This window comes from Populus trichocarpa, chromosome 13 (assembly GCF_000002775.5).
Source record: "Populus trichocarpa isolate Nisqually-1 chromosome 13, P.trichocarpa_v4.1, whole genome shotgun sequence".
NCBI lineage: Eukaryota > Viridiplantae > Streptophyta > Magnoliopsida > Malpighiales > Salicaceae > Populus > Populus trichocarpa.
Window position 1 is genome coordinate 1470505 of NC_037297.2, and position 23888 is coordinate 1494392.

The 23888-nt window shown below is 34.2% G+C and overlaps 3 protein-coding genes and 1 pseudogene across 5 annotated transcripts; 1 reads left to right on the top strand and 3 right to left on the bottom strand.

Moving 5' to 3' along the window:
• Positions 1-1126: 1126 nt before the first annotated feature.
• Positions 1127-3304, bottom strand: LOC18104028 (UDP-glycosyltransferase 83A1). The gene is made up of 2 exons (XM_024583487.2): positions 2402-3304; positions 1127-2206 (listed from the first exon to the last, which is right to left on the bottom strand). The coding sequence occupies exons 1-2, from the start codon at positions 2955-2957 to the stop codon at positions 1326-1328; spliced, it is 1437 nt and encodes a 478-aa protein (XP_024439255.1). The 5' UTR covers positions 2958-3304; the 3' UTR covers positions 1127-1325.
• Positions 3305-6664: 3360 nt separating this feature from the next.
• LOC7481761 (putative UDP-glucuronate:xylan alpha-glucuronosyltransferase 5) lies at positions 6665-9145 on the bottom strand. Its single transcript, XM_024583533.2, has 2 exons — positions 8373-9145; positions 6665-7753 (listed from the first exon to the last, which is right to left on the bottom strand). Exons 1-2 carry the CDS (start codon positions 9133-9135, stop codon positions 6810-6812), a joined length of 1707 nt encoding a protein of 568 aa, XP_024439301.1. The 5' UTR covers positions 9136-9145; the 3' UTR covers positions 6665-6809.
• Positions 9146-11929: 2784 nt separating this feature from the next.
• Positions 11930-13759, top strand: LOC18104029 (cyclin-P3-1-like; annotated as a pseudogene).
• On the bottom strand, positions 13661-21060 carry LOC7481762 (mitochondrial Rho GTPase 1). Of its 3 annotated transcripts, none has more exons than XM_024583614.2 (15): positions 20892-21059; positions 20388-20602; positions 19506-19638; positions 19013-19162; positions 18391-18567; positions 17752-18018; positions 17235-17303; positions 16991-17046; positions 16665-16746; positions 16158-16369; positions 15977-16046; positions 15742-15854; positions 15222-15372; positions 14615-14801; positions 13661-14038 (listed from the first exon to the last, which is right to left on the bottom strand). In XM_024583614.2, exons 2-15 carry the CDS (start codon positions 20600-20602, stop codon positions 13965-13967), a joined length of 1956 nt encoding a protein of 651 aa, XP_024439382.1. In that variant the 5' UTR covers positions 20892-21059; the 3' UTR covers positions 13661-13964. The 3 variants fall into 3 exon arrangements, with proteins under 3 accessions (XP_024439382.1, XP_024439383.1, XP_024439384.1); XM_024583615.2 differs by having other exon boundaries at positions 20388-20653; positions 20892-21050; XM_024583616.2 differs by lacking the exon at positions 13661-14038 and having other exon boundaries at positions 14784-14918; positions 20892-21060.
• Positions 21061-23888: the final 2828 nt, after the last annotated feature.

Here is a 23888-nt window from a genome sequence, read left to right on the forward strand (position 1 = left end):
TTGTTATTTTATTTCAAAATATAAAATGATGTTTTGGTTAAAAAAAATAAGTTAACTTGTCAATCTATGAATTAATATCAATCCATTGATTTAAATATTAAACTGAATCTTATAACTATGGGTTTATTGATTTAAAACAAAAATATAAAAAATAACAAGGAAAGAAAGAGAGAGAAAAAATCAAGTTAGTATCTAATATATAACAAGTTTCTCGAGTTCATACCAAATTAAAACTAGCCTTTTCAGATTGCATTTTAAAGCTTATTGACAAGCTTTTAAAGGAGCAATGAAAATATTGTTTAAAACACCATTGTTTACCAATATATAAATCATTAGGGATTGCTACGGTGGTATATTTTCTTTGTCATCTATAGATCTTTTTTTTTAAGACTATACTAGGCTTGATTTAAGTAAATTTGTTAAGAAATAGCAAGATTCAAAGATATAGAATCAAAGTAAAAAAGAAATAGGAAATGAGTGGCATTTTCATACTTTTAACAAAACATTCATTATAGTCCTCTTACTTTTCAAATTATAAATATTAGATCCTTTTATTTTTTTAATTTTCAAGCAAATTCAGTTTTGATCCAAAACTTTATTTTTTTTATTTTTCATTTTCTGATTTGAGAGATGAGAGAGAGAGAGTCATCAGATTATAGTGGAAAAGAGAAAAAATTATTGGTTTACAATAATTTTATCTACTAAAAAAATCAATTTTAGTATCAACATATTCCATTCGATTAAAAAAGTTTGATGGTTGAACCTCAATATTGACTTAAAAAACTTTTTATCTCATTTAATTTTATGTTTTTATACTTTTTTTTGAGTTTTTTAGCTTGATATATTGTTTTTTTTTTTTAATGTTCTAAGGGTGTTTAATTTCAAATTCTTACCTTTTTTTTTTTTAAGAAAAAGGATGAAGGTGTTTTGAGGAGAAAAAAGAAAAAAGAAGAGAGTTGGGAACCAAAAATCGACTGTTGTTACACAATGGAGGGACGAAATCAAGATTTTCTTCACCCCTGAAATTTTGAAAATCTTCACTTTGACCCTTGGATTTTTTTTATTTTTTCATATTTGTGAAGTATTTTGCACTCCCCAAAAACTCTTTTTTTTCCCTCATTCATCCTTCTAACTTTACTTGTTTTGAAATTAATCTCAATGATTTTTTAATCTTGACGCATCCTCTTGTGAATTCCTGCTTCCGTCCTTGCCATGATGTAATGCCCATTACCGCTATCATGAGTCAAAATGTTCCATCGTGTTATGAAACGGCCATTATTGCTGATGCATTAACTTGACTAGGAACAGAGTGGCAGAAACATTCTTCAAAGCACAAGTTCGGCGACAAATTGTTCCAGATTTTTTGAAGAGGATCCACCTTTGGACAAACTCATCTGAGCCAACCTCTTAATCTTGAGTGCATTTTCTCTTATACCACCATTGATGAGCAATTCATCCACTTTGCTTTTGATTTCATGCCTTGTAAAGATCCCATCTTCGTTTGGCTTCAACTCCAAACCAACCTTCCAGCCATCACAGATGCAAGTCCTGACATAGAATTGATCTCTCATGTGAGGCCAGCAAAGCAGGGGAACCCCCATGCTCATGCCCTCTACGGTTGAGTTCCAACCACAGTGAGTTAAGAAGCATCCAACAGAAGGGTGAGCCAACACTTTTTCTTGAGGTGCCCACTGAACTATCTTTCCAAGCTGATGATCATCTGCTCCTCTATTTCGGAGACCATCAGTAGCACTAGCAACCTCATGGCTGATGTCCGGCCGCACCACCCAGAGAAATGGTCTGCCCACAAGTTGAAGGCCAAGGGCTAATTCATCAAATTGATGAGAATTAAATGTCCCTGTGCTGCCAAAAGAGACATAAACAACCGATCCTGGTGGTTGTCTGTCGAGCCAGCTTAAACAAGTAAGGTCCTCTGAAAACATATTTCCACTAGGCCGATCATTTGCAAGTAGTGGACCAATCGATAATGTGGTTGGGAGTAAACCATCAGCTGAAGGATCAAGGTCGCGATACCAGTTGCACAGAACCCAGTTGGATGTTCTCAGAAAAGGCTCACCGGAACGCACAAATTCAAACCCAACCTTTTGCAACTCTTTGTTTCCTGGGAAATTCCACACATAATCATCACTGCTCAGAGCTGGCAGATATGGTGACAACATAACCTTTTCCTTCTTTTTTGGAGTTCCTAGACGTGGTTAAACCAATGAAAAATCTCTTAGTTAGTACAGCTACGCTGTTGCATATATATGTTGAAATTTCATAAAGTTGGGCTATATTATATAACTAGTTGATCGATCAATGGATATCCAAAAGCAAAATTAGCAGCACAGGACGCAATCCCTGCTTTAAAGAAGTCATAGTTTAAGAACTAGTTGCTTACCTTCAGCATCGATGATGCCAGCCTCAATAAGATGTGGTATTTGCAACACCATGGATACAATTCCTGGTGCTGATGAAAGAAAGATAGCCCCTTTTAGCCCCATCTTATTTGCAATCTCCAGTGCCCATGCCACGACCAAATCAGCAATTACACAAGTAATCTTTTCATCCTTCTCAGACTCAGGTTGATTAGCCTTCTTGATGAATTCCTCCACATGATAGGGCATGACCTTTGCAATTCTCTCCAAGAACTTCACAGTATCTCTTCTCTCATCTAATTCTGTACTTTTCAGTCCATCAGGAAAAAAAACTGTCTTCACCCTCTCCTGATAAGGTCCACCCTGGATCTTTGGCAATGCATCCTTATTTCTTGATTGCTCACTGTCAAGTTGATCAAATGTACATTCTGCTGTAAGAAAAGTGACTTTGACTCCAAGATCAGCAAGGCGGTATGCCAACTTCATCGTCGGGGCAACATGCCCTTGTGCAGGTAATGTAAGAATGAGTACATGAGCAGTAATGGCTGTGCCAGAAACTTTAGAAGGACTGCAATCCATGAGTACTGTATCTCAGATTCTTACATACAACTGATACAAGTGAAATTAATCCTGTTATTGCTCCTTTTCATCCCCACAAACATGATGTGGTGCGGGTCTCTTATCTTTTAATTATATCGAAAAACTTCTTGTTGAATTCCTCAATGGATCTGGCCAAGCCATTAGAGTCCAAAACATCTTGGATGTTTTAAACATCTTGTAGCCAGGTCACCTTCATGCCAGTTTTTTTTTTCCAAAACGTTCTATCAAATGATGCCACAATGCATGTATTAACATTTACTTAATATATTAACAATAGAATTGTTTTATTAAGTAAATTTCATGCTATTTGACATGATAATTATATTATACTATATAGGTGGTACGCAATACATATCAGGATGACCTAATTTTTTTCTAATACAAAAATAAAAATAAAAAATTAAAGTGTTGCAAGAGATTAAAAAATAAAATAAAATCTAAGACGAGAATTATTGGCTTAATTGAGGTTTAATAAGCTTGACTAATTTAATAAAAGAAATTAAAAAATGCAACAACAATAAATAAAGTGAAAAAAAATCCAACTCAAGCTCATTTGGGTTAGCTAGCATATTATATATGCAACTTGGTCGTGACACGGGGTAACCCCGTGCGAAAGCAAATCGAATAAAATAATGAAATCCAATTATCAAACAATGTAATATCAAAAGGCAAAACTAAGAAAATATTTTTTTGAAAAAAGCTACGAAAAAAAATTATAAGTCAAATCAGGTTAACTTACTAACACCACGATCATGTGCGTAAGATTTGGAATAGAAAGGAAAACAAAAAATAAAAAGCACTAAAACCAATTCTTAATCAATTAAATGTTGAAAGATGAAATTAAAATAAAAAATTAATCTTAAAAAATCAAATGTTGAAGAATCTTATCGAATAACGAAGAAAAAATTAAACAAGAACATGATAACCAAATAAAAAGTAAAATGGAAAAAAATCCAAGCTCAATTTCTATAAAATAAAATATTGAATGATAAAATTAAAAAAAAAATATAATCCAGAAAAGATAGAAAAACCCCTCCTTGAGTCCAGTTGGGACAACATGCAAAATCTGTGACCTAGTTGTAATATTAGGATAATCTCATCAAAAGCAAAATGAATAAAACTTTGAAATTTAATTATCAAACAACCCAATGTTAAAGGGTGAGCCAACCAGATCCAATTTTTATAATAGCAACCCATAGTAAATGACTGAACCTCTTTAGCTAATTTTTATAATATAACAATTATATATAAATATACATTCTTGCTTCTTGTTCCAGGTTGATTTAATTCAATTTTTTTAAATGATTAAAATGATGTCGTTTTGAATAAAAATATATTTTTTAATAAAAAAATTAATGGGTTAAGAATTGGGTTTTGATCAAAAATCAAACTTAATTAGAATAACTAAAGTGAATTTTTTAATATTTTTTATTTTAACCGAACCAATCTAAACCCTAAATTAACCAACAAGATGGATTCAGGTTTTACAACCATGATTGAACTTGTTGTATTCAAATTGACTTGCATGCATGGACAAGATACAATAGACAGGAACGCCAAAAGAAAAAGATTTTAAAAAAATAATTAGAAAACAATAGCTTATTGTTTATTGGCGTCAGAGAAGCAAGATTGGTTGAAAAAAAAGTTTATTTTTACATCTGATGAGTCGTCAATGAATGCTGAGTCCTAGAATTTGCTATTGAGCCTATTTAAAATCTCTTAATAGAATTTCAAGATAATCTGTATATATAGCATGCTTTTTTCCCCTAGTTTATTTGCTTCTATAAGCTAATTTAATGGAGGTTTGTAGAGACACATAACACAGCAGCAGCAGCAGCAATCAGTACTGCAATGTAATAAACTATTACATTTCTCTGTCTTCTTAATTATATGGATATGCTTCTTGTCCAAACTCCTCAATGAATATCGCCAAGCCATTGGAGTCCAGAACATCGTTGGGTGTTAGCATGCTGAGCATTTTTTCTTACATTTGCAGCTATTAAATCTCCTTTCAATTCTTATCATTACAATAAAAAAAATATGCCCTTGTGAATTTTGTATCTACAAAGGTAAATAGTCTTGTATGGGAACAATTTATTAAAAAATTATATAAATTATAACTTAGATCTCTCACCTACAACTTAAATTATAACTTATAGTTTTGAAGCTGATTCATATAACAATTTAAACTTTTGAATAAGATGGTTCTTTGACAGCAATATCTTATTGAAATGTCTTGCCAATACTACGCGTTTTATGGTCCGTAGTGTGATTTGAGCTATGTCGTTAAGGACGATAATTTAACTTAACTTGAATCTAATCCGAACCGATCTGAAAGTAAACAACAAACAGTGCGCAATGGAAGCCACTGGCATGTTTGCTCCCATGGAATGTATAGAAAAGGTCGTACTTTCTTCAGCTTGTCGAAAGATGGTTATGAGGAAAGAAGACGGGTAATATGCAAGGAAAAATAATCATCACCTGCTCATATGGATGTTTACTCTCATGACCTCCTGATGATCACAGAAGCGCTGTTATGTTTTCTAAGGCATGCAGGTGATATTAAATGGAATAGACAAGATTTGACACTTCAGTACTGCTCTGAAGAGATTAACTGCCTGGATTGTCTCAGCCCTGTTGGTGTTCATAATGGAGAAATTTACTTGCTCACATACTTTGAACAACTATTTGTATGCAAGATTGATCACTCTGCTGTTCAGTTATTGGGTCTGGAAGTGGATAATTGTACATTAATTGACAGGATTTACGAGCATTGCATGATATATGGGTCAATTAAGGATGTTTTTCGAGCAATTTTTATAGGTTCATATACAGAATGCATTCATCCTCTCCCCCCACCTTGCCAGGCGCCCCTAAAAGTGTTGCACGGTTGTTTTTTAAATATTTTTTTATTTTAAATTATATTAAAATAATATTTTTTTATTTTTTAAAATTTATTTTTATATCATCATCATATAAAAATAATTTAAAAACATAAAAATAATAATTAAAAACAAGTAAAAATAAAAATAAAAATATTTTTTTTTGCTTTTAAAACTAAAACAAACCTTTAAATTAAGCACTGACTTAATATGGCCAGGCCAAGCCTCTACTCTAGTTCAGGCCCATAACAAAGTCCGATGGTGCTCATGGTAAGCTTCAACAGAAATCATGATTTTTAAATTTGCAAATGTATTGGGTAGGGGTGAGCAAAAAAATCAAAAAATTAATTAAATCAAGAAAATCAGAAAAAAAATAATAAAAAAAATCAAACCGTGAAAAAAAACCGATTAAACCGATTAAAAATTTTAAAAAACCAACCGGTTCGGTTTCGGTTTCGGTTTTATAAGCCTGAAACCGAAAAAACCGAACTGAACAGAAAAAACCAAGCCAAACCAGAAAAAACCAAGCCAAACCAGTTTGAACCGGGTTTTGTTTTAAAAAACCGAACCGAAACTGGTCGGTTTAAATCGGTTTCGGTTTTTTTTTTTAAAAAAAAATTCGGTTTGATTACTTTTTTTTTTATAAAAACCAAACCGAAAATGATCACCCCTAACATTGAGCGCGCGCGCATATATATATATATATATATAGACACACACACATACAAGGTCAAATTAACAATGAAACAAAATGTTATAATGTATAGAATGGATTCACAATATTAAACTTAAGCCAACCAATAATTGATGAATCGGTTTATTCTCTGAAAAAATAATTTATAATGTTGAATTTGTCAAAATTTTAGTACTCATGGAAAATCTTGATTAGCTACAATAATGCACTAGCTAGCTACAAGAATACAAAGCAATTAATTTGATTTAATTTAATTTAATCATTAAGATGGTATTGTCTGGGATCTTTAACATTAATCTTCCAGTGACCATCTGGCAAGCTCGCATTCTTAGCCTTCCCTCGCCATTTCCTTATCCTTGCATCCATATGCTTTGTGAGTCCACAATATTGCTGCAATTTCTTTGGCATGGCATCATAAACCTGCCACCATCTCTTGTGAGCGGAGTCGCTGGCAAAAATATGGCGATCCACCATGTCCCAATTACAATCATAATCTTTGTAGCATGCCCATGGCTTTAATCCCAAGAAATGGATGGTGTAGGGACCCTTCTGCATTTCATGATCTGGGTTTCCTTGGTTCTTGAAGATCTTGAGATAATTCAGCCTCGTAGGCAACCGATGCCACCATGTGAAGGCTTCATTGAGAAACCCTTGATCACCTCCATTGTATGAAAGCAACTTATTTCTCTTTGACATCATGTCTTCAAACAAGCACGTCGACGGCTCAATCACCATGATCCCCGAGTTGAATAGCACCTTGTCATTCGGAGCTGCTGATAATTGCGGATAAGCAAAGAACTTGTCGATATTCTTGAGGACTATAAGGTCAGCATCTATGAAAACAACTTTGTCATAATCTGTGAGTTGCCAAAGTCGAAGTTTGCTGTAGTTCCATTCGTTGTACGAGTCTTTTCGAGCAAAAGGGCTTCGGATAGGTTGGATAAGCTTCGTCTTCCACCCGGCGGCTCTAAGACCACAGAGGGACTCTGGACTTAATGATGAATCATGGAGGAGGACGAGGTCGTTAGTAGAGTTGTTTTGTATTATACTTTGAGCCAAAGCAATTGCTCCACAGACATAAGCTTCTGAGGAATGGATTACTGTTGCATAGGCGACCCTTTGATGATACAAGATGTTGTCAATGGGTTTTCTTGCTTTTGAATATTGTGCCATGGAATGTCTCTGAATTCCTTGGCTTCCTGCATATTAACAAACAAATTCCAACTATATATAAAAAAAAAACAGCACAAATTCAAGATGTTAAATACAATGCTAACATTATTTCCTGCATATTAACTTTCTTTCATGGAACATATAATTTTTTTTTAACAAACATCAATATTGTGCGTTTAGTTCAGAAAAAAATAATAGGAATATATATATAAATATAAAAGGAACATAAACATAAAAGGAATATATAAACAAAGATGTAAAAACAAATTGCTTTTTATGAAAATTTTGAAATGAATTTGTTTTTTTGGAAATATAAAAAATATAATTAAGAGACATGTTTTCTTTATCCTAATTATTATCTCTTTGTTTTTTATTCCAAATAATAAACAAACACTACTCAAATGATGTTAATTGTATAAACTTACTATTTTGTGCTTGATTAATTAGTCATTTATTAAAAATAATGTTTTTAATTAAGAAATTGGAAAAATGGTATCTTCATGATGAAGAAATTAAGTTCATGATTGGTGAGTGAAGATATTATCAATCTCTTAATCTAATTTATTTTTATATTTTTCTAGTTATCATCAACATGTAGTTTGCTCCTAACGCAAATAAAATAAATCAAATTGAACTAAGACATACCTGTCAATAATCTACCAAGAGGAGCAATCTGGCATGATCCAACAGGCATTTGCACCTTCTGTCGAAGTCTCCTCAACTCAGGCTTGTACACCCAATAATCTCCTAAACGAGTCATCAAATCATCACACCTGAATATTTCTTGCATGGGTCCACAAGACCCCATGAAAACAACATACACCTTCCGATCACCGCCTCCCTTTGTCAATCCATTGGCCACTACAAGGTTAGCCACCACCAAGTTCACTTGCAACCTAAACACATCCCTAATCCCTTGCTTCTCTGATCCGCTGCCACAAGGAACCCTGGCCAGGATAACATCTAGGTCACGGTAATCGTCTAGCCTAGGCATTGGGACCTCCGGGCACGACGGTTGGTGCCACCTGGCGTCTTCATCGATCCACTCTGGGAAAAAACTCTCCCATTTTAGCTCCTTGGATACAGGCCTGAAATCTACACTAACAGTCTCTACTTGTCCATGCATACGATCATATGCATGCTTGACGTGATCATCAACATTAACCAAGCCAATCTTGATCGGTTCGCTATCGGTTTTCTTCTCGATAAGGCCATCGAACCATGATTTTTGTGTATTGATTGATAAGGGTTTCTTAATGTAACGGGCTGCTGTTTGAGGGTGGTGATCAAGCGCATGGCCAGGTTTTGGCTTGAAAGAGAAGACGAGGAACATGAGGGATAAAGAGAGGAATAAGAGGGAGGTGATGAAGAGTTTTTGACACGAACTTTGGGGCTTAGAAGAGGCCATCTTGATTGGCCTATACACACATAACGTTCGCGTATATATATATATATATATATATAGTCGAGAGTATATTTATTTGCAAATCAAAAGGAGTTTGGTGAGAAAGAGAGAGCATGGCTGCACGTTTGTGCTGTAAATTTGTCTTCTTGGCAATATAATAATGTTTTATATATTACACTCACAGCTCTTTAGATTTTGATATGGGATCGAGGGCCGGTAAGAATTTGTTTCGACGATCGACTTGCTAAAACTGGTATTGTTCTTTTAGGGAAATAAATTATAGAGGGATAATTATGCAGGGTGTTTGGTTGGCTGGCCATGCATGCTCTGTCCAGGTATATATAGTAGGTGTTTGGTTTGTTGGAGGTTGAGGCATGGAATCATAGAAATTCCAGTGATAGAAACCCTAATTAATCAAAGAGAAGGTAAAGAGCACATAGAATAAATAACGAACACGTTACCCAACTAAGAAAAGATTTTATTCATGCATTGATCGATTTCATAGCAATTTATTTATTTATTTTTGGAATCATTAATTATTGTGTAAAAATTGAAGTGCAGGTGGGTGTCATGGGCCCACAAGTGGGCCACTAGTTCATTGACCCGTTGCTTATGGAATTGTTTTCCTTGGTTTAAATTATTATAGTGGGGTTGCGTAAATTTATTCAATACCTGAACGTGACACTTCAAGGGGTTATCCAAGAACAAATTAATCAATGCAAACAATTTGTTGCTAATCATATTAATTATTTATTTACTTATGATGATGATGGTGATGATGCTGCTGCTGCTATGCATAACTTGTTTTTGAGAGTATGTTTGGCAATGTGGTAGTAATTGTTTTTTAAATAACTTTTCGTGTCGAAATGCATACAAATAATGTTTTTTTTATTTTTAAAAATCATTTTTGACATCAGTACATCAAAACGATCCAAAACATACAAACCATATTAAATTTTAAAAAAAAAAAATTGAATTTTTTAGAAACACGATTTGCACTGCATTCCCAAACGATTTCTTAAAAAATATAACTATTTCTCATTGAGTTAACAAAATTGTTTGATATTTTAGTTAGATTTATAGAGTTTTAAGCACATCTTTCTCTCTGAAATTAGAGATATGACAAACTCAATCACGCCTCCTCCCTTTTCATGGCTATAAGAAAAAAATTATATTTTTTTTATGATTTTAGGTTCAAACCCTGTAGTTGTTAATATAATGGTCACTGGAGGTTTATATGGTCGTTATCTTTAAAGCATATAGGATTAATCGAGGTACACGCAAGCTGATCCGAACATCTATATTAGAACAAAAAAAAAAAAAAAAAAAACATTACCTCGAGCACAGCAAGCTCCTCCACGCTGCTGGCTTCAACGAAATTGTAAGAGAAGCACGTAAGGACATCCCACTAGAAATTTCGATTGGATTTTATGCTGTCCACGTTTGCTGAGATGTCAATTTCTCGATCGTATGAAAACAACAATGGTAGTGTTAAGAGAATTTGGCCACCATGACATGAGAGATTCCACCATTCTAATTATGTTGAAGGCTAATCTTTGATTATAAATACATCTCTTAATTAATTTCTTCTTCTTTCTTTAGTCACCATTTGATTAATTAGAACCCCAAGCCCAAGTTGGTTTTTCAGAAGCTTATGTTAACACAAGATTGGAAGAGGGGCGTGAAGCAAATTTAATGTTTTCATGGCTTCGGACAAAACGGGTTGAATGACTATGCTCTATCCTCAAGTCAAAACATTATGGCATTCCTAGTATCATATTTGAAGATTGAAGTCTCTCTAGTTCATGCAACAAACATTCTGGTTATTGTTCTTGCTTTTTACACATGTTATCATGCATGCAATGATGTGGTAATTAATCACTTAAACATATGTAATACTGATTTTGAAGGGTGTTAATCACAGTTTCATACAATGGTGCGATAATTAATCACTTAAATTTATCTATGTAATACTGATTTTGAAAGGTGTTAATCTTAGTTATTAAACTTAATTTGACTAATAATTTAATCTGAAAAACTTGTGATCTAAAGTTTAATCCAAATAAAATCTTAATTTGAATTGAAAAATATATTGACCCAACAAGATTTGAATTAAATTACTTGATGAATTGATTTATAATCTTATTGTTCTAATCAAACCTCATCTTAAACTTGATCGGGTTATTATCAAAAAATTAAAAAAAAAACTAAACAAAGTTGTATTGATAAAAAAAAAATTATATATCAACATAGTGGCTCAGTAACTCAAATTCTTTTTTTAAATCAAATTCTGAATCGAAATAAAGTCTTAATTTGAATTGAAAAATACATTGACATAACAAGATTTGATTTAATTACTTCGTAGATGTTTTCATTACCTCATTACTCCAGTTAAACTCAATCTAAACTTGATTGTGTTAGTACTAAAGAATTAAAAAAAATATTAAACAAAGTTGTATCGATAAAAAAAAGAGATTTATATTGACATGGTGACTCAATAATTTCAATTTTTTTTTTAAATTTAATCCTAAATTGAATTTGAAAACTATGATTCATAGCTAAGTAAAAAACAAATTAACTCTCAATATCAAAATTAGTTGAGGGCACTTGTGATATGTCAAAAAAAAAAACCCTCTATATATATATAAAAACTAAGAATTCCTATCTGATTCATCTCCTTCAACAAGCAGCAAGTGAAGACCTGCTTTACAAAAAGTTATCCATGCTTGACGTGGGCTGTGCCTGAAACTTTATCCTGGTACTCCTACTATACCTGGAATCTACATCGATGTTCTGTGTTTTTTCTACTTGTGTGCAGCACATGTATGCACCTTAATTAGTGCATGATAGCGGATCAGTATTCCTTTTCTGCTGCTTGTCTTTGAGAAACTTCTCTAGTGCTGCAATGTAAAGGCTTGAATAATTGTCCCAGTTGGCCCACCTGGAATAGAGTCTTTAATTTCTAAGGTCACATCAGTATGTTCCATGTAAACTTTATCTGAAAGAAAAGAATAGCTGGGAAAAAGATGCACTTCATCTTTATCCCTGGTTGTGGCCATGGCAATGTTCTTATCAGAATAGTTTTCAGACAGAGAAGCTAGCTCAGATACGGTCGAACCCTAATCCTTGCAGTATGATTTTCAGTTATTTGTAGGAATCAAACAGCAGTATTAGTTCCATGGTTTTGCCTTCACTATTTTCACTAATGCAAGTATACATATTTGCAGCTTTGATTCAAGTCTGGTGCTCAAAGGTATGGCTGCTGAATCAGAAACTTTCATGGCTTTGGGTCTGTTAGATGAATCCAGTAGAGGAGTTTCGGGAACTCCACGGGTGCTGGTGCTTATTGCATCTGTTCTCGAGAAATCCCTTCAAAATAACGAAAAGCTGTTAACTACGTCAAGAAGAAAGGATGCTATTACCATCTTCCATGGCTCAAGATCTCCCACCTTGAGCATTAGACAGTACATCGAACGCGTATTCAAGTACTCGAGGTGCAGCACTTCTTGCTTTGTTGTTGCCTATATATACATCAACAAGTTCCTTCAGCAAACGGATGCCTATCTTACCTCCCTGAATGCACACCGTCTTCTGATCACAAGCATCATGGTAGCTGCAAAGTTCTTGGATGATGAGTGAGTACTTGCATGATTAAACCAATTGTGTTTTAATATTCACTGTAGCTCAAAATCATTGCTTGTCATTTGGGTTCATGTCTTTAGCCAGTCCTCCATAAGTATCTTTCGTGGTTGTTTAGCTTGAAATGTCATCAGATCATAATCTTGATCGATCATGATCAATTATTATTATTATTATTATTATTATTATTAAATATGATCAATTATTATTATTATTAAATATGACCGATTATGTTAGAAAACCGTGTTGACATGACCGGTTTTCTTCTTGAGCTTCATTTTGTCCATTTGATCCATAAATAAAAAAATAACACTGTCATGGTCAGAACATCTATCCGTAAAACGTTTTTGAAAAAAATCTGGAATGTGTTCAGACTCGTTCTTTTCTTATTAATCGTACCAGTGGTATAGTTTCGGCAGATTGTTCATGCAAGCTTATCTTGAAACACCATTGAAATTTGATCTATAATCCACTCAATCTTGCAGTTGTTATGACAATGCCTATTATGCCAGGATTGGAGGTGTAAGCACTGCAGAAATGAATAGAATGGAGATGAAATTCTTGTTCAATTTGGATTTTAGGCTCCATGTTACAGCTGAAGTATTCATGAACTGCTGCTTGAAACTGGAAAATGAAAGTGGGAAGTACCAGAATGGCCAGGCCGGTCCAAGCTTGTGGCCTCGAAGAAGGCCAGCAAGACAAAGATGAGAGGATTCATGCTCCCAGAATTGCAGGTTACAGCAACAAAACCATGGTGAAAGCACTCTTTTCTTCTGCTAAGCAAGAACAATTTAGCATGGAACTGAGTACATAACTATACATGGAATGTGAAGGTTTCCTGATCTGCAAATAGCAAAAAAAATCTCACCATCATTTAGCACCTGGTGTCGAAGCCATAAAATATAATGACAGTAGTCATATCATAAAAATCTGTAGCAAAATTTTTATTATTGTACATGCCCTGCACAATAACTGAGTTTTTATGGTATATCTGTTGCTTTTTTTTTAATAATTAAAACTCTTCCATTGGGACCGATAAAAACCCTATTGGTTGACGAAAGAGTTGGAAGGCAAATCATGAGAACAAATAGGTCTATGAAATAATTCTCTACGGGCGAGTGATACAACCAAAATGACATACTGGACGAGACCATGTGTGACTTGCATCTCGTTAGTGGGTGAATCTTTGTTCTTCAACCAGATGAGTTCCTTCTTGCAGCATAGACTCGGTACGCTGCTAGCCCAACAATGGCCACCGTAGCTCCAACTGGAATGGTGAAACAAAATTATTATATGGTAGATGATTAACAAGACAGACAAGTGAAAGGATTTCATTTAACAGCAATAAATTGATTTTTATCCAGCAAAGACCGGCAGTAAGATGAAATATGAAGCCATAATCTAAAACAAGTACCAAAAGACACTGATATTTAGATGATTTGGAGTCGTTAAAAACAATATTTTGAATGTCTGCTAATGTGGCCATTCTGAGTTCAATTAACTCCTGGCAGTTACATCAAAATCCTTTAAGTCAGTCTCGGTAAATAAAACAAGTTGGAAATAATTGTGTCATCCCATAGACTTTTAGCATTGACACCAAACATAATTGCTGAACAACCTAAGATAAAGAAGAATGGCTACACAGTTCCTAGAACAGAATAAGCTCATTTTCTATAACATCCAAGCCAGAGTAAGAACATAAAGTTAAAAGAGTTTACATGCAAAACATGATTGCTATGAGAAAGTAACTGAAAATGCACAATACCCAGGGAGACGTTTAAAACCGAGCAACCTTACATTTTTCAAGTGCAAGCAATTCTAGGAGTTCCAAAGACCAACATACCCGAAACAAACATAAGAGAGCGGTTGACGAGTCGATTGTATTGCTTGCGACTTCTCCCTGCTTCAGTTTCAGGAATGCTCAAATGTGGGTGCTCGGCTGCAGTTACAATCCTACGAAACACATTATTGGTGTCGCCCATCTTTGAGCTGATAGGGATAGGAGCCTCTATTCCCATATCCTGACTAACCTGCAAACTCAAAAACTTACAATTAAGGACATTGTTATAGTTTCAGAATCAATAGTCCATCCAATCACTTTTAGATCCCAAAAAGGACTGCAGAAAAATCTTCAAAGAGTCTAGTGCCTGGAAAAAGAGAGAATAATGAAGGGGGAATTACTGCCCAGCAGGCAAACAGGCAACTTGTAATTGATACTCACTAACACCCAACTAATAATCTAAATGTGAAGAACAGGGCCTGAATAGCCACAGAGCATTATTAGCTAGACATAAATTGTCAACCAAACTAGAGAAATCTGCAAATTTATAATAAAGCAAAAGGTTTTGAAACAAAAACGTAGACAGAAATTTCATGACAAAAAATTTGATAAAAGTCATCTGTTGTACTTAAATCTACCACCATGGGAAAAGAATCAGCTTAGTAAATACCCTGGTAGATTCCTGTATTGCCATTGGAAAAGAGTTCAGATCATCTTTAGCTGCAACAATTAGGCAAGGCACCTCATATCCAGTATCCTCACCATGGCCAGCAACTTCCACAAGCAATTCAGTTGCTCTCTTCCACGAGGACTGATCAGAGCTGCAATCACATTTGATACCTTAAATGAATTGAATTTAATTCTTAATGACATTCCAAAGCAACAAGGTCACATTACATTCTCAGCCTTTAAAAACCTTTGGTCAAGGTTCCTAGCTATGTTGGAAGGCATTTTCTCCTATTAGGCAGCCATGAAGGCATCATCAGCCTATGAATTTTTTTAAAAAGCTTTTCATTCACATATACAAAATTTAATATATGCAATCAATAACTTGTATATGGCAAGCTAGTAAGAAATTTGGAAAAACAAACTCACGTGAAACGAACTATCGAATTCCCATACCATAAAATTAAGAAATGTTCCCTTAAAAGAGGTGACTGAACTGAATTCAACAGACACTGCTCTGTTACCTGTCATAAACAAACACTGCTATGTCACATGGTGCCAAAGACTCCTTGTTCAATAATAGTTTCTTAACCCCATCCTCAGGAATCTCTCTCAACACAAGGGTTTTCTTGATTCCCTGCGAACAAAGAGAGCAGCAGATTCAATTGGAACAAAAAATGAGCAGCAGTGTGATTAGACAATGTAAATAATCCAAAGTAAGAACCAAAAACATATTCTGACAACTGCAATAGCACTTACACCAGGTAGATCAACAACATGAACCGCGTAGCTTTCCTCAGTGGTTGGAGCATAATTATCATAAAACGGTCTGAATATAAAATTAACAAGCTTATATTAATTAAAAAAAAAATACCAGGAAGAATACAGACAAAAATAAATATAATTTATATGAGTTTCTAAGAGATGGGTTGAGTTGAACCTTCCAATAAAAGAATTCACTAATGCAGACTTTCCAGATTTTTTTGGTCCAAAGACAAAGCAATGGAAAACATTTCTGTCTGACTGTTGCTTCTTGCGATCTAACCGTCTTCTCCTTGTCAAGCGAACAGCAGCAGTAGGATCACCAGAGTATCCAATGTAGATCAGATTCTCTACAGCTCTGGATGGATCTAGAAGAGTCATAAGGGCCCACTGGAATATATATTTGTTAGTAAGCATACACACTTATCAAGAAATTAGTATCCAAAACATTCAACTGGAACTATTTTGTAAAAAAAAACAATGCCTGTTAGATTGATTAGCAAATTCCATCTGATATGTCTGTCACATATCTTACACACTCTTTAACTCTTTAGACCTTATATCATATCTCACAGGCATGAGACACCCAAAAAAGAATTGTACAGAAGGAAAAGAGGAAAGCCAGCCTCACTCGCTCTCTCTCACACACAAATAGGGGGAGGGAGGGGAAGAGGGAGAGAGATACCTCTGACAAAAAAGCATTAACTGATAGCCCACTCAATGCAGTTTTCTCAGCAGCATCTTTATATGGAGGTTCATCCCACGGGCTGAAGATGAGAAGCCAAGTGTCAGTGCAACACAAATAGTTACAAATTGACAGAAAAAAGTTAAAAACTCAATTGAGGAAGGATGCAGACACTAGGGTTGGGGCTTGAGTTAATTAGTTATAGATATAGCATGCTAGTCCATTCTTTAAGCCAAATGAAGAGAAAAATGACAGTAGATGAAAATGCATGTTGCAAATTATTAAGGGAAACAATGTAATGAAATTTTACTAAAAAACTACAGTACCTTTCTGGTGCAGTAGAGAAAATATCCTCTAGTTCTGCTGGTCGCAAATTGTTATCCTGGCAGTACATTTTCATACATTAAGAATTAGAGAATTCAGAATTGCTTAGCAAGTTGAAAGACTACAACTAGTCGTGGTGACCGATATAATTGCTTAAAACAGAACAGAAGCTTAGTTAATTACACTTTCTTGTTTAATTACACTTTCAAGATCTCACTAATGATAAAAGCACAGACTGAAACATACACCATCACTGTCAAACAACTCATAGATATTCCTCAAGTACTCGACAGCTTCACTTGTGAGTTCTGCACTCTGCACAAATGACAATAAAAGATAAGCAAACTGATACAAACAATGGATACTGCAAACAGACCATAAAATGACCATCAAATAAATCTTTTTTCATAAAACTCCTTGTAAGGAACCAAGCTTAGAAAATACCTTCTTCCACCCCTGGCCAGTTAAAAAAACCAAGTATATTATATTAGCTAATGTCTCTTGCCCAGGGATGATCAACGTCCTAGAAAAAAAAACTACAGCATGCATCATAGATTTGAATATGGTAAACCACAGCATGCTACTGTGTATGTTATTTTGATGCATCAAGTGCAGAATTAATTAAATGTCCAAAAAACCAAGCCAAAAGAAAGAGTAGATGCTAGACTAGAAACCTATTGGCTAGTTTAAACTCATGGAACTCGTCAAACTTTCACCACCTAATAAGATTAACTATAATGCATGAATGGTTAACCTGTATTACCTGATCAGGAGCACGTTTGAATGAGGGAATTAGTTCATCAGTAAGTTTGATATCATTGTTGTACCCAAATTTCCTTAGCACAGTCCAAGTTGTCTCAAGGCGCCCTTTTTCTATGAATAATGCATGGAGAAAGAGGAATCCTGTCAGTGTAAGGCCACGTTCATTGACTCCCCTATCATTGACTCCTCCACCAGGCAACTTTTCTTCCACAACCTTCTTAACACCGACTATCTCGGAAGGTTGTAGCGGAGCATTGAAACACTTGACCTGATAAAAATTAAACACTATTAGCTCCTTCAAAAACCCTAAGCCCAAGATATTGCAACTTACAATATTTGAACATTAAAAATCGTATCTGTGTCCAACCCATCCCACTACTAGACTCAAGCTTTGGACTTGAGCTTTTCTCCTCACCAAGCACAAGAAGGATATGCCAATTAGCCATTACATCATTGACAATATAACAAACATCTGAAGACTGTTTTCGGATATTACAAAGTCAAGTTTGGGCTGCTAGAAATAAATGTCCAAGCAATGGACTAATATAGAGGTAAAAAAAAAGAAGATCAAAATCCATTTCCTTGCCCCCAAAAATAATAAAATAAAAATACGAAAATGAGGATAGGAACATAAAAATACCTGAAATTCATTTAATTCTGCATCACTAAGGGCACCATCTCTATCAAGATCGCAAAGAATGAATATACGCTTCAAGGCTCTAACACACCTGGGCTTCAAAGTTTGTGATTCCTGATCAAATAATGGACCAGTTGGGTGAAGTACTGCCTTTTGAGCATAGTAGAAAACCTCAGGAATCTGCAGAAAAAGGAAACCAAAATCAGAAATTGGATTGTCAATTCCAAAACCCCAAGATTACCAACCAAAAACTTCAGACCAGAGGGATCCATCTAACTAGTTCAAAGATTAACATAAATCAGATCCTAGTTATTTTTTTGGTTTGAAAATAATACATTAAGAAAATAAATGTTGCTGTTATAAGGGGAAAAAAAACACTCAAAACAGCATAGGAACTCCCCATTGAGGAATCATTATGAAGGAAGGCATACTATGATTACAGGGGACAAAAAATGCCTTTAAAGTGCAAACTGCACATACTGTTAAAACAATCTTACACCGCAATGGCAAAATTAAATTACTGACAAAGATTCATACAACAATATCGCGTTGCAGTGACCAGATTAGATAACTCCAAAAGATACATGCAATAGCATCTATAAAAGCAATTGGACAACCAGCATACCTGAATATGTTTGAATGCTGAGCACTCAATACAAGTTTCAATCTCTCGGAATTGTTGCATTATTGGTGACATTACTTGCTCCAAGCTCACCTGCTGGTTCTCATCTCTTAAATCCAACTTACAACCCACCACTATAACTGGTACCTTAACCTGCTCATCATTCACATTACCATCAGAAACACATATTTCTCTCCACCAACAAACTACAATGAAAGATATTCCATGGAAAAACAGCTAGAAGGTTCCAGTTGCTCCAAATGACTTTACATTGCCAACGAAAACTCATTACAAATAATTCTTCTCACAGCAATACATGACTTAGTAGGATTTGGCTGAAAACATGTCTATTGACATTTTTTTATGGTGACGATCTCTTCACAGATTAAGAACAGATCTTTTACAGATATGTGCCAATCAATATAGTGGAAGTCACGTAATCTGTATAAAGACACGCACACACAAACACAGAGGGATGAGAACAAAGAATTTAAACCTCTAATTGACGAAGCTCAGGAAGCCAAAAGGTACTCAATCGGTCAAGAGTTTCCGGCCTATCACATGCATATGTAAGAACAACTGCATCAGCTCGCTTCAATTCTTCAGCAACTTTACCAGCATCCTCTACTCTGAAACACACAGACAATTGCACAATCATTATTTAATTCAGAATGTTACTTTGAATAATGAATGAAAATGGCATTGCACCTCCTCTTCCCAACCAAGAAAAATGGACTGCAAGCAATCTAAAAATTTTAAAAGAAAACAAAACTTGAATGTGGAACTTCATGTCCAACATTTATCAATCCTTCCAAAAAAAATCTCCTTGGTTCATTCACACAGACATATCCAACCCCAATGAACATATGGTTCTTCCTAACTCGGCCAACAAATTATACAAAACTCAAATGTCAGTTCCCTCTTTTGCGCAGATAATTATCAATAACCAAACAGAAATGCAGGGACACAATTTACCATTACAAAACTTGACTCTTTTTCCTTTTTACGCTTCAAAAGTTGGCTTTCTCTTTCTAGTCATAGCACCTTTCAAAAACTGAGAATACCCACTAATTATATTACCTCCACTTCACCCGGAAAAACACAAAAAGCAGCCCTAGTACCAAACAGAGTTCACAACAAGCTTTAAACATCTCCACAGTTTCCCACCAGCTATAACAGCATTCCAGAAACTTCCATTCTTTCCGTACTCCCAAAACCAAATACACTATAGCAACTCAAATAAACAAGCCCTGATTATTTATCAGAAAAAAACACGGATACTTAGCTATTTTAGCTAATTAAGCTTACCATAAGCACATAAAACCATATTTCTACACTTCAAAATATACATATAGGGAGGAGTGTGTGTGTGAATTACTTAGATGAGGTATCAATGATGGTGATTGGAACGCGGTCAGGGTAAAAATCATCGGGCATCCGAGTAGGTGGAAGAACCGGCGGGATACTGGACGGGAAAGTATCGGAGATAGCAGTGACTATCAAACTAGACTTGCCGGTGCCTCTGTCTCCGGCCACCACGATTCTCACACCACTTTTAACTCCTGGATTGGCTGCGGCAGCTGCTCTCGCCATCTAAACGACAAAAACACAGCCACTACAATCAAGAATCGGATATCCAAAACCCTAAATAATCAAAATATCCACGAGAATGGCAAAACGGTGTAAGAAACAGATAAATAAGGAAATAAAAAAACGAGAATTCTATGAAAGGAAAACTGTTATACAGAGGAAAAAGTGAAAATTATAGTTTTCTCTATGGAGGTTTTTGGATGGGTTGTTGGTGGAGTGGCAAAAGTGTAAATATGTGAGATTAGGGGTGGTGAAGAATGCAAGATCATAAATAGAGAGGATTAGGAAATACCTTGAGGTTTTGTTTGATGAAGAAATTAGAAAGAGAGGGTAGGGGGCACCAGAAACCCTAGATTTTAGGGGTTTGTGGTGGTGGTGAAGGTGGCGCGGGCGGGGGCTTGGAGAAGAAGAATGGGAAGCGTAAGCGAAGGTTCACGAGAGAGTGAAAAGGAAGGAATAACGTGGGTTTTGTTTTTTTAAAAACAAAAATTATTTTTTGGGGTTTATTAATTATTTTAAAATAAAATAAACCCGAAATATTTTTATATTTTTTTATGAGTCGATAAAAAATTTACAATTAATATTTATTCAATATATAAAAGATAAAAAAGAAGATTCAGTAGATAAAAATAAACACTAAGAAAAGAAAAAAAAAACATGATAAAGAAAATTTAATATATATTTAAATAAAAATATATTTTTTATTTTTTTATAATATGCATTTAATTTTTCCATTCCTTAGAAAACAACAATTCAGTACATTTAATTTAGTTTCTTAAATATAATGAACTGTGAAAAGGATGAGTCTACTTTATCCCTTAATAAATCATTTTTCAACTGTTACCTTCATTTTATTTTTAACGGTTTTTTTTAATGTATTAAAATAATATATTTTTTATTTTTTATTTTTTAAAATTTATTTTAATATTAACAAATTAAAATAATCTAAAAATATAAAAAAAAAACCATAAAATCAAATCTTAACAAACTTATGTATCGGCTGCACTCTCAAATAGGGATTTAAAGTTTTACAACTCATAGGTGTAAGATTTGGAATCATCTAAGTGGTGGTCAAATAGTAAAAACTTGGGATTAAGAGATTTGCTCCCTCTGTGGTTTCAGGTTCGAGTCCTGTACTTACATGATGGCCACTGGAGGCTTACATGGTTGTTAACTTGAGGACCTGTGAGATTAGTCGAGGTGCGCGCAAGCTGGCCCGGACATCCACATTAAACTAAAAAAAAAAAAATTGAATTGGCATGGACGAGTAAACTCAAAACTCGATCAATTTAGGACTAAACCGGTTTGAATTGAAAACAAATAAAAAAAAAAAGAAAATCTAATTGTCCTAGTTAAAACCAAAACTAATCCGGTCAAAACTCAACTCTTAATTATTATTATTTTTATTTTTTTATTAATATATTATTATTTTAATTTAAACAAAAAATAAGAGTTGAGTCTATATAACCCCATTTTTATCCCAGATAAAAACTCTAAATCAAGTATTACAACTATACTGGAACTCAAATTAGATGAGGAATTGAAATTAGAGCTATGCCTCTTATCAATGCTTATTGGGTTATTTTTTTCCTCGAATCCATACAAGCCAATATAGCAACAAGGAGGAGGATTGACGGCAATTATAGCAATAAGCCAAAGGGTTTGGCCTAAAGTTGGTTTTTGATGTGAAATGAACCACTTTGGACGATGATGAGACAATTTTAAAAATTATTTTTGATATTAGTGTATTAAAATGATCTAAAAATATTAAAAAATATTAATTTAAAATAAAAAAATTTAAGTTTTTTTAAAAATATTTTTAAAATTCAAAAATAAATAAATAGAACCTTAGATTCATGCATTGACAAGCCGAATAATGACAATGCGTGGACATGGTTTTTAGGAAGCTTCAATGATTCAAAGGACAATGATGATAACCATGCACTTAAATTAAACCCAGGGCTTCCTTCTACAGTGAACCATAACTTTACCTTCAAGTTGCCTCCATGTTCATGATTTAGGTCGTTGATGAATTGCTCCCCTGGCCTTTTCATACAGCAGTACCAAGCAGGGGAGCCTTCTTCACTCATGAAAAAGCAGAAACAAAAAGCTGGGAAGCAGTGGCCATAAACCACCACAGCAGCAACCACAGTTATACTCCAGTGCTAGGGCCTGAACAGCTCGAAATCAGCAGAAAAGAACGACACACATTTGAGAATGATGTGGATATGAACAAAGGAACAATATTCTACTCGAGGACAGTCAAAATCCAAGGCACTTCCTCGTTTATTTCACGCTTGATTCAATGATGCCAAACCCCCAGAAAGGGGATTTTCCTTAAAGTGCTTTTCAGGGTATTTTGCTTTCAGAATTACTGATGTTGTCGACCTTGCCAAGAAACACTGACAATACGCCATAGAGCATCTGGTCAAGCATGTAATGTTCTTGGTGTAAAGTTCAGCATCTCTTTCTTTCTGTATTCATGTAGTGTTACTGCACAGACAAATGATTGGTACAGTATTGAATTTCATGTCTTGGTTTCGTTCTGATGCAATTCTTCACTTCCTCATAGGCAATATTGTTGTAAATAATACAATTTAATATTGTTTAAGAAGTTATTTCAAAATATTTCTACAAGACAATTTTTTTTTAATTGAAATATTTAAATTTAATAGGTTTTTTATCCCGCATTTCAGAAACAAGATATTTTTCTGGTGTTTATATAATAATGAACGAAACAATATATTTTTCTGGTGTTTATATAATAATGAACTAGAAATAGTGATAGGTTTTCGCATATAAGGTTGTTTTGAGCAAGAAAAATATTTGTTTTCCCTTCGCACGCGAGACGAAACTTATAACAGATTCTAAGACATTTTATTTTTACGTTTTAAAAAAAATACTTTGAAAACAAATAAAAAATACTTTACAAAACAATTTTAAATCTTACTTCTTCACATTACAAGTACCCACTTCTCTTGTCTCATCTATGATGAGGGGGAACTCAATAAGTGACTGCTTTTTTTTTTTTTATAGAATTTAATTTTCTTTTGGATTTGAGATTGTGATAATAATTATAATTTAAAATATATTTTATTTAGAAATATATTAAAATGATATTTTTTATTTTTTAAAAATTATTTTTGAGATCAGTATTATCTAAAAATATAAAAAAATAATTTTAATAAAAAATAATTCAAAATTCCAAACATAACCTTCATCTCTCTTGTAGAGTTGGGTGTCATCCTAGATATTAAAATATTGGTACCATCCTATCCTGCTGCCGTCC

Bases quoted from the DNA above. Each gene is read 5' to 3' on its own strand.
- LOC18104028 (XM_024583487.2), bottom strand. From the start codon at position 2,957: ATGGATTGCAGTCCTTCTAAAGTTTCTGGCACAGCCATTACTGCTCAT. The intron at 2,207-2,401 runs GTAAGCAACTAG...AACCACGTCTAG, and splicing joins TGGCATCATCGATGCTGAAG to GAACTCCAAAAAAGAAGGAA.
- LOC7481761 (XM_024583533.2), bottom strand. From the start codon at position 9,135: ATGGCCTCTTCTAAGCCCCAAAGTTCGTGTCAAAAACTCTTCATCACC. The intron at 7,754-8,372 runs GTATGTCTTAGT...GTTAATATGCAG, and splicing joins TCTTGGTAGATTATTGACAG to GAAGCCAAGGAATTCAGAGA.
- LOC7481762 (XM_024583614.2), bottom strand. From the start codon at position 20,602: ATGGCGAGAGCAGCTGCCGCAGCCAATCCAGGAGTTAAAAGTGGTGTG. The intron at 17,047-17,234 runs GTATGTTTCAGT...ATGTACTGCCAG, and splicing joins AGTTGTTTGACAGTGATGGT to GATAACAATTTGCGACCAGC. The intron at 14,802-15,221 runs GTATTTACTAAG...TTGAGTTTGCAG, and splicing joins CAATACAGGAATCTACCAGG to GTTAGTCAGGATATGGGAAT.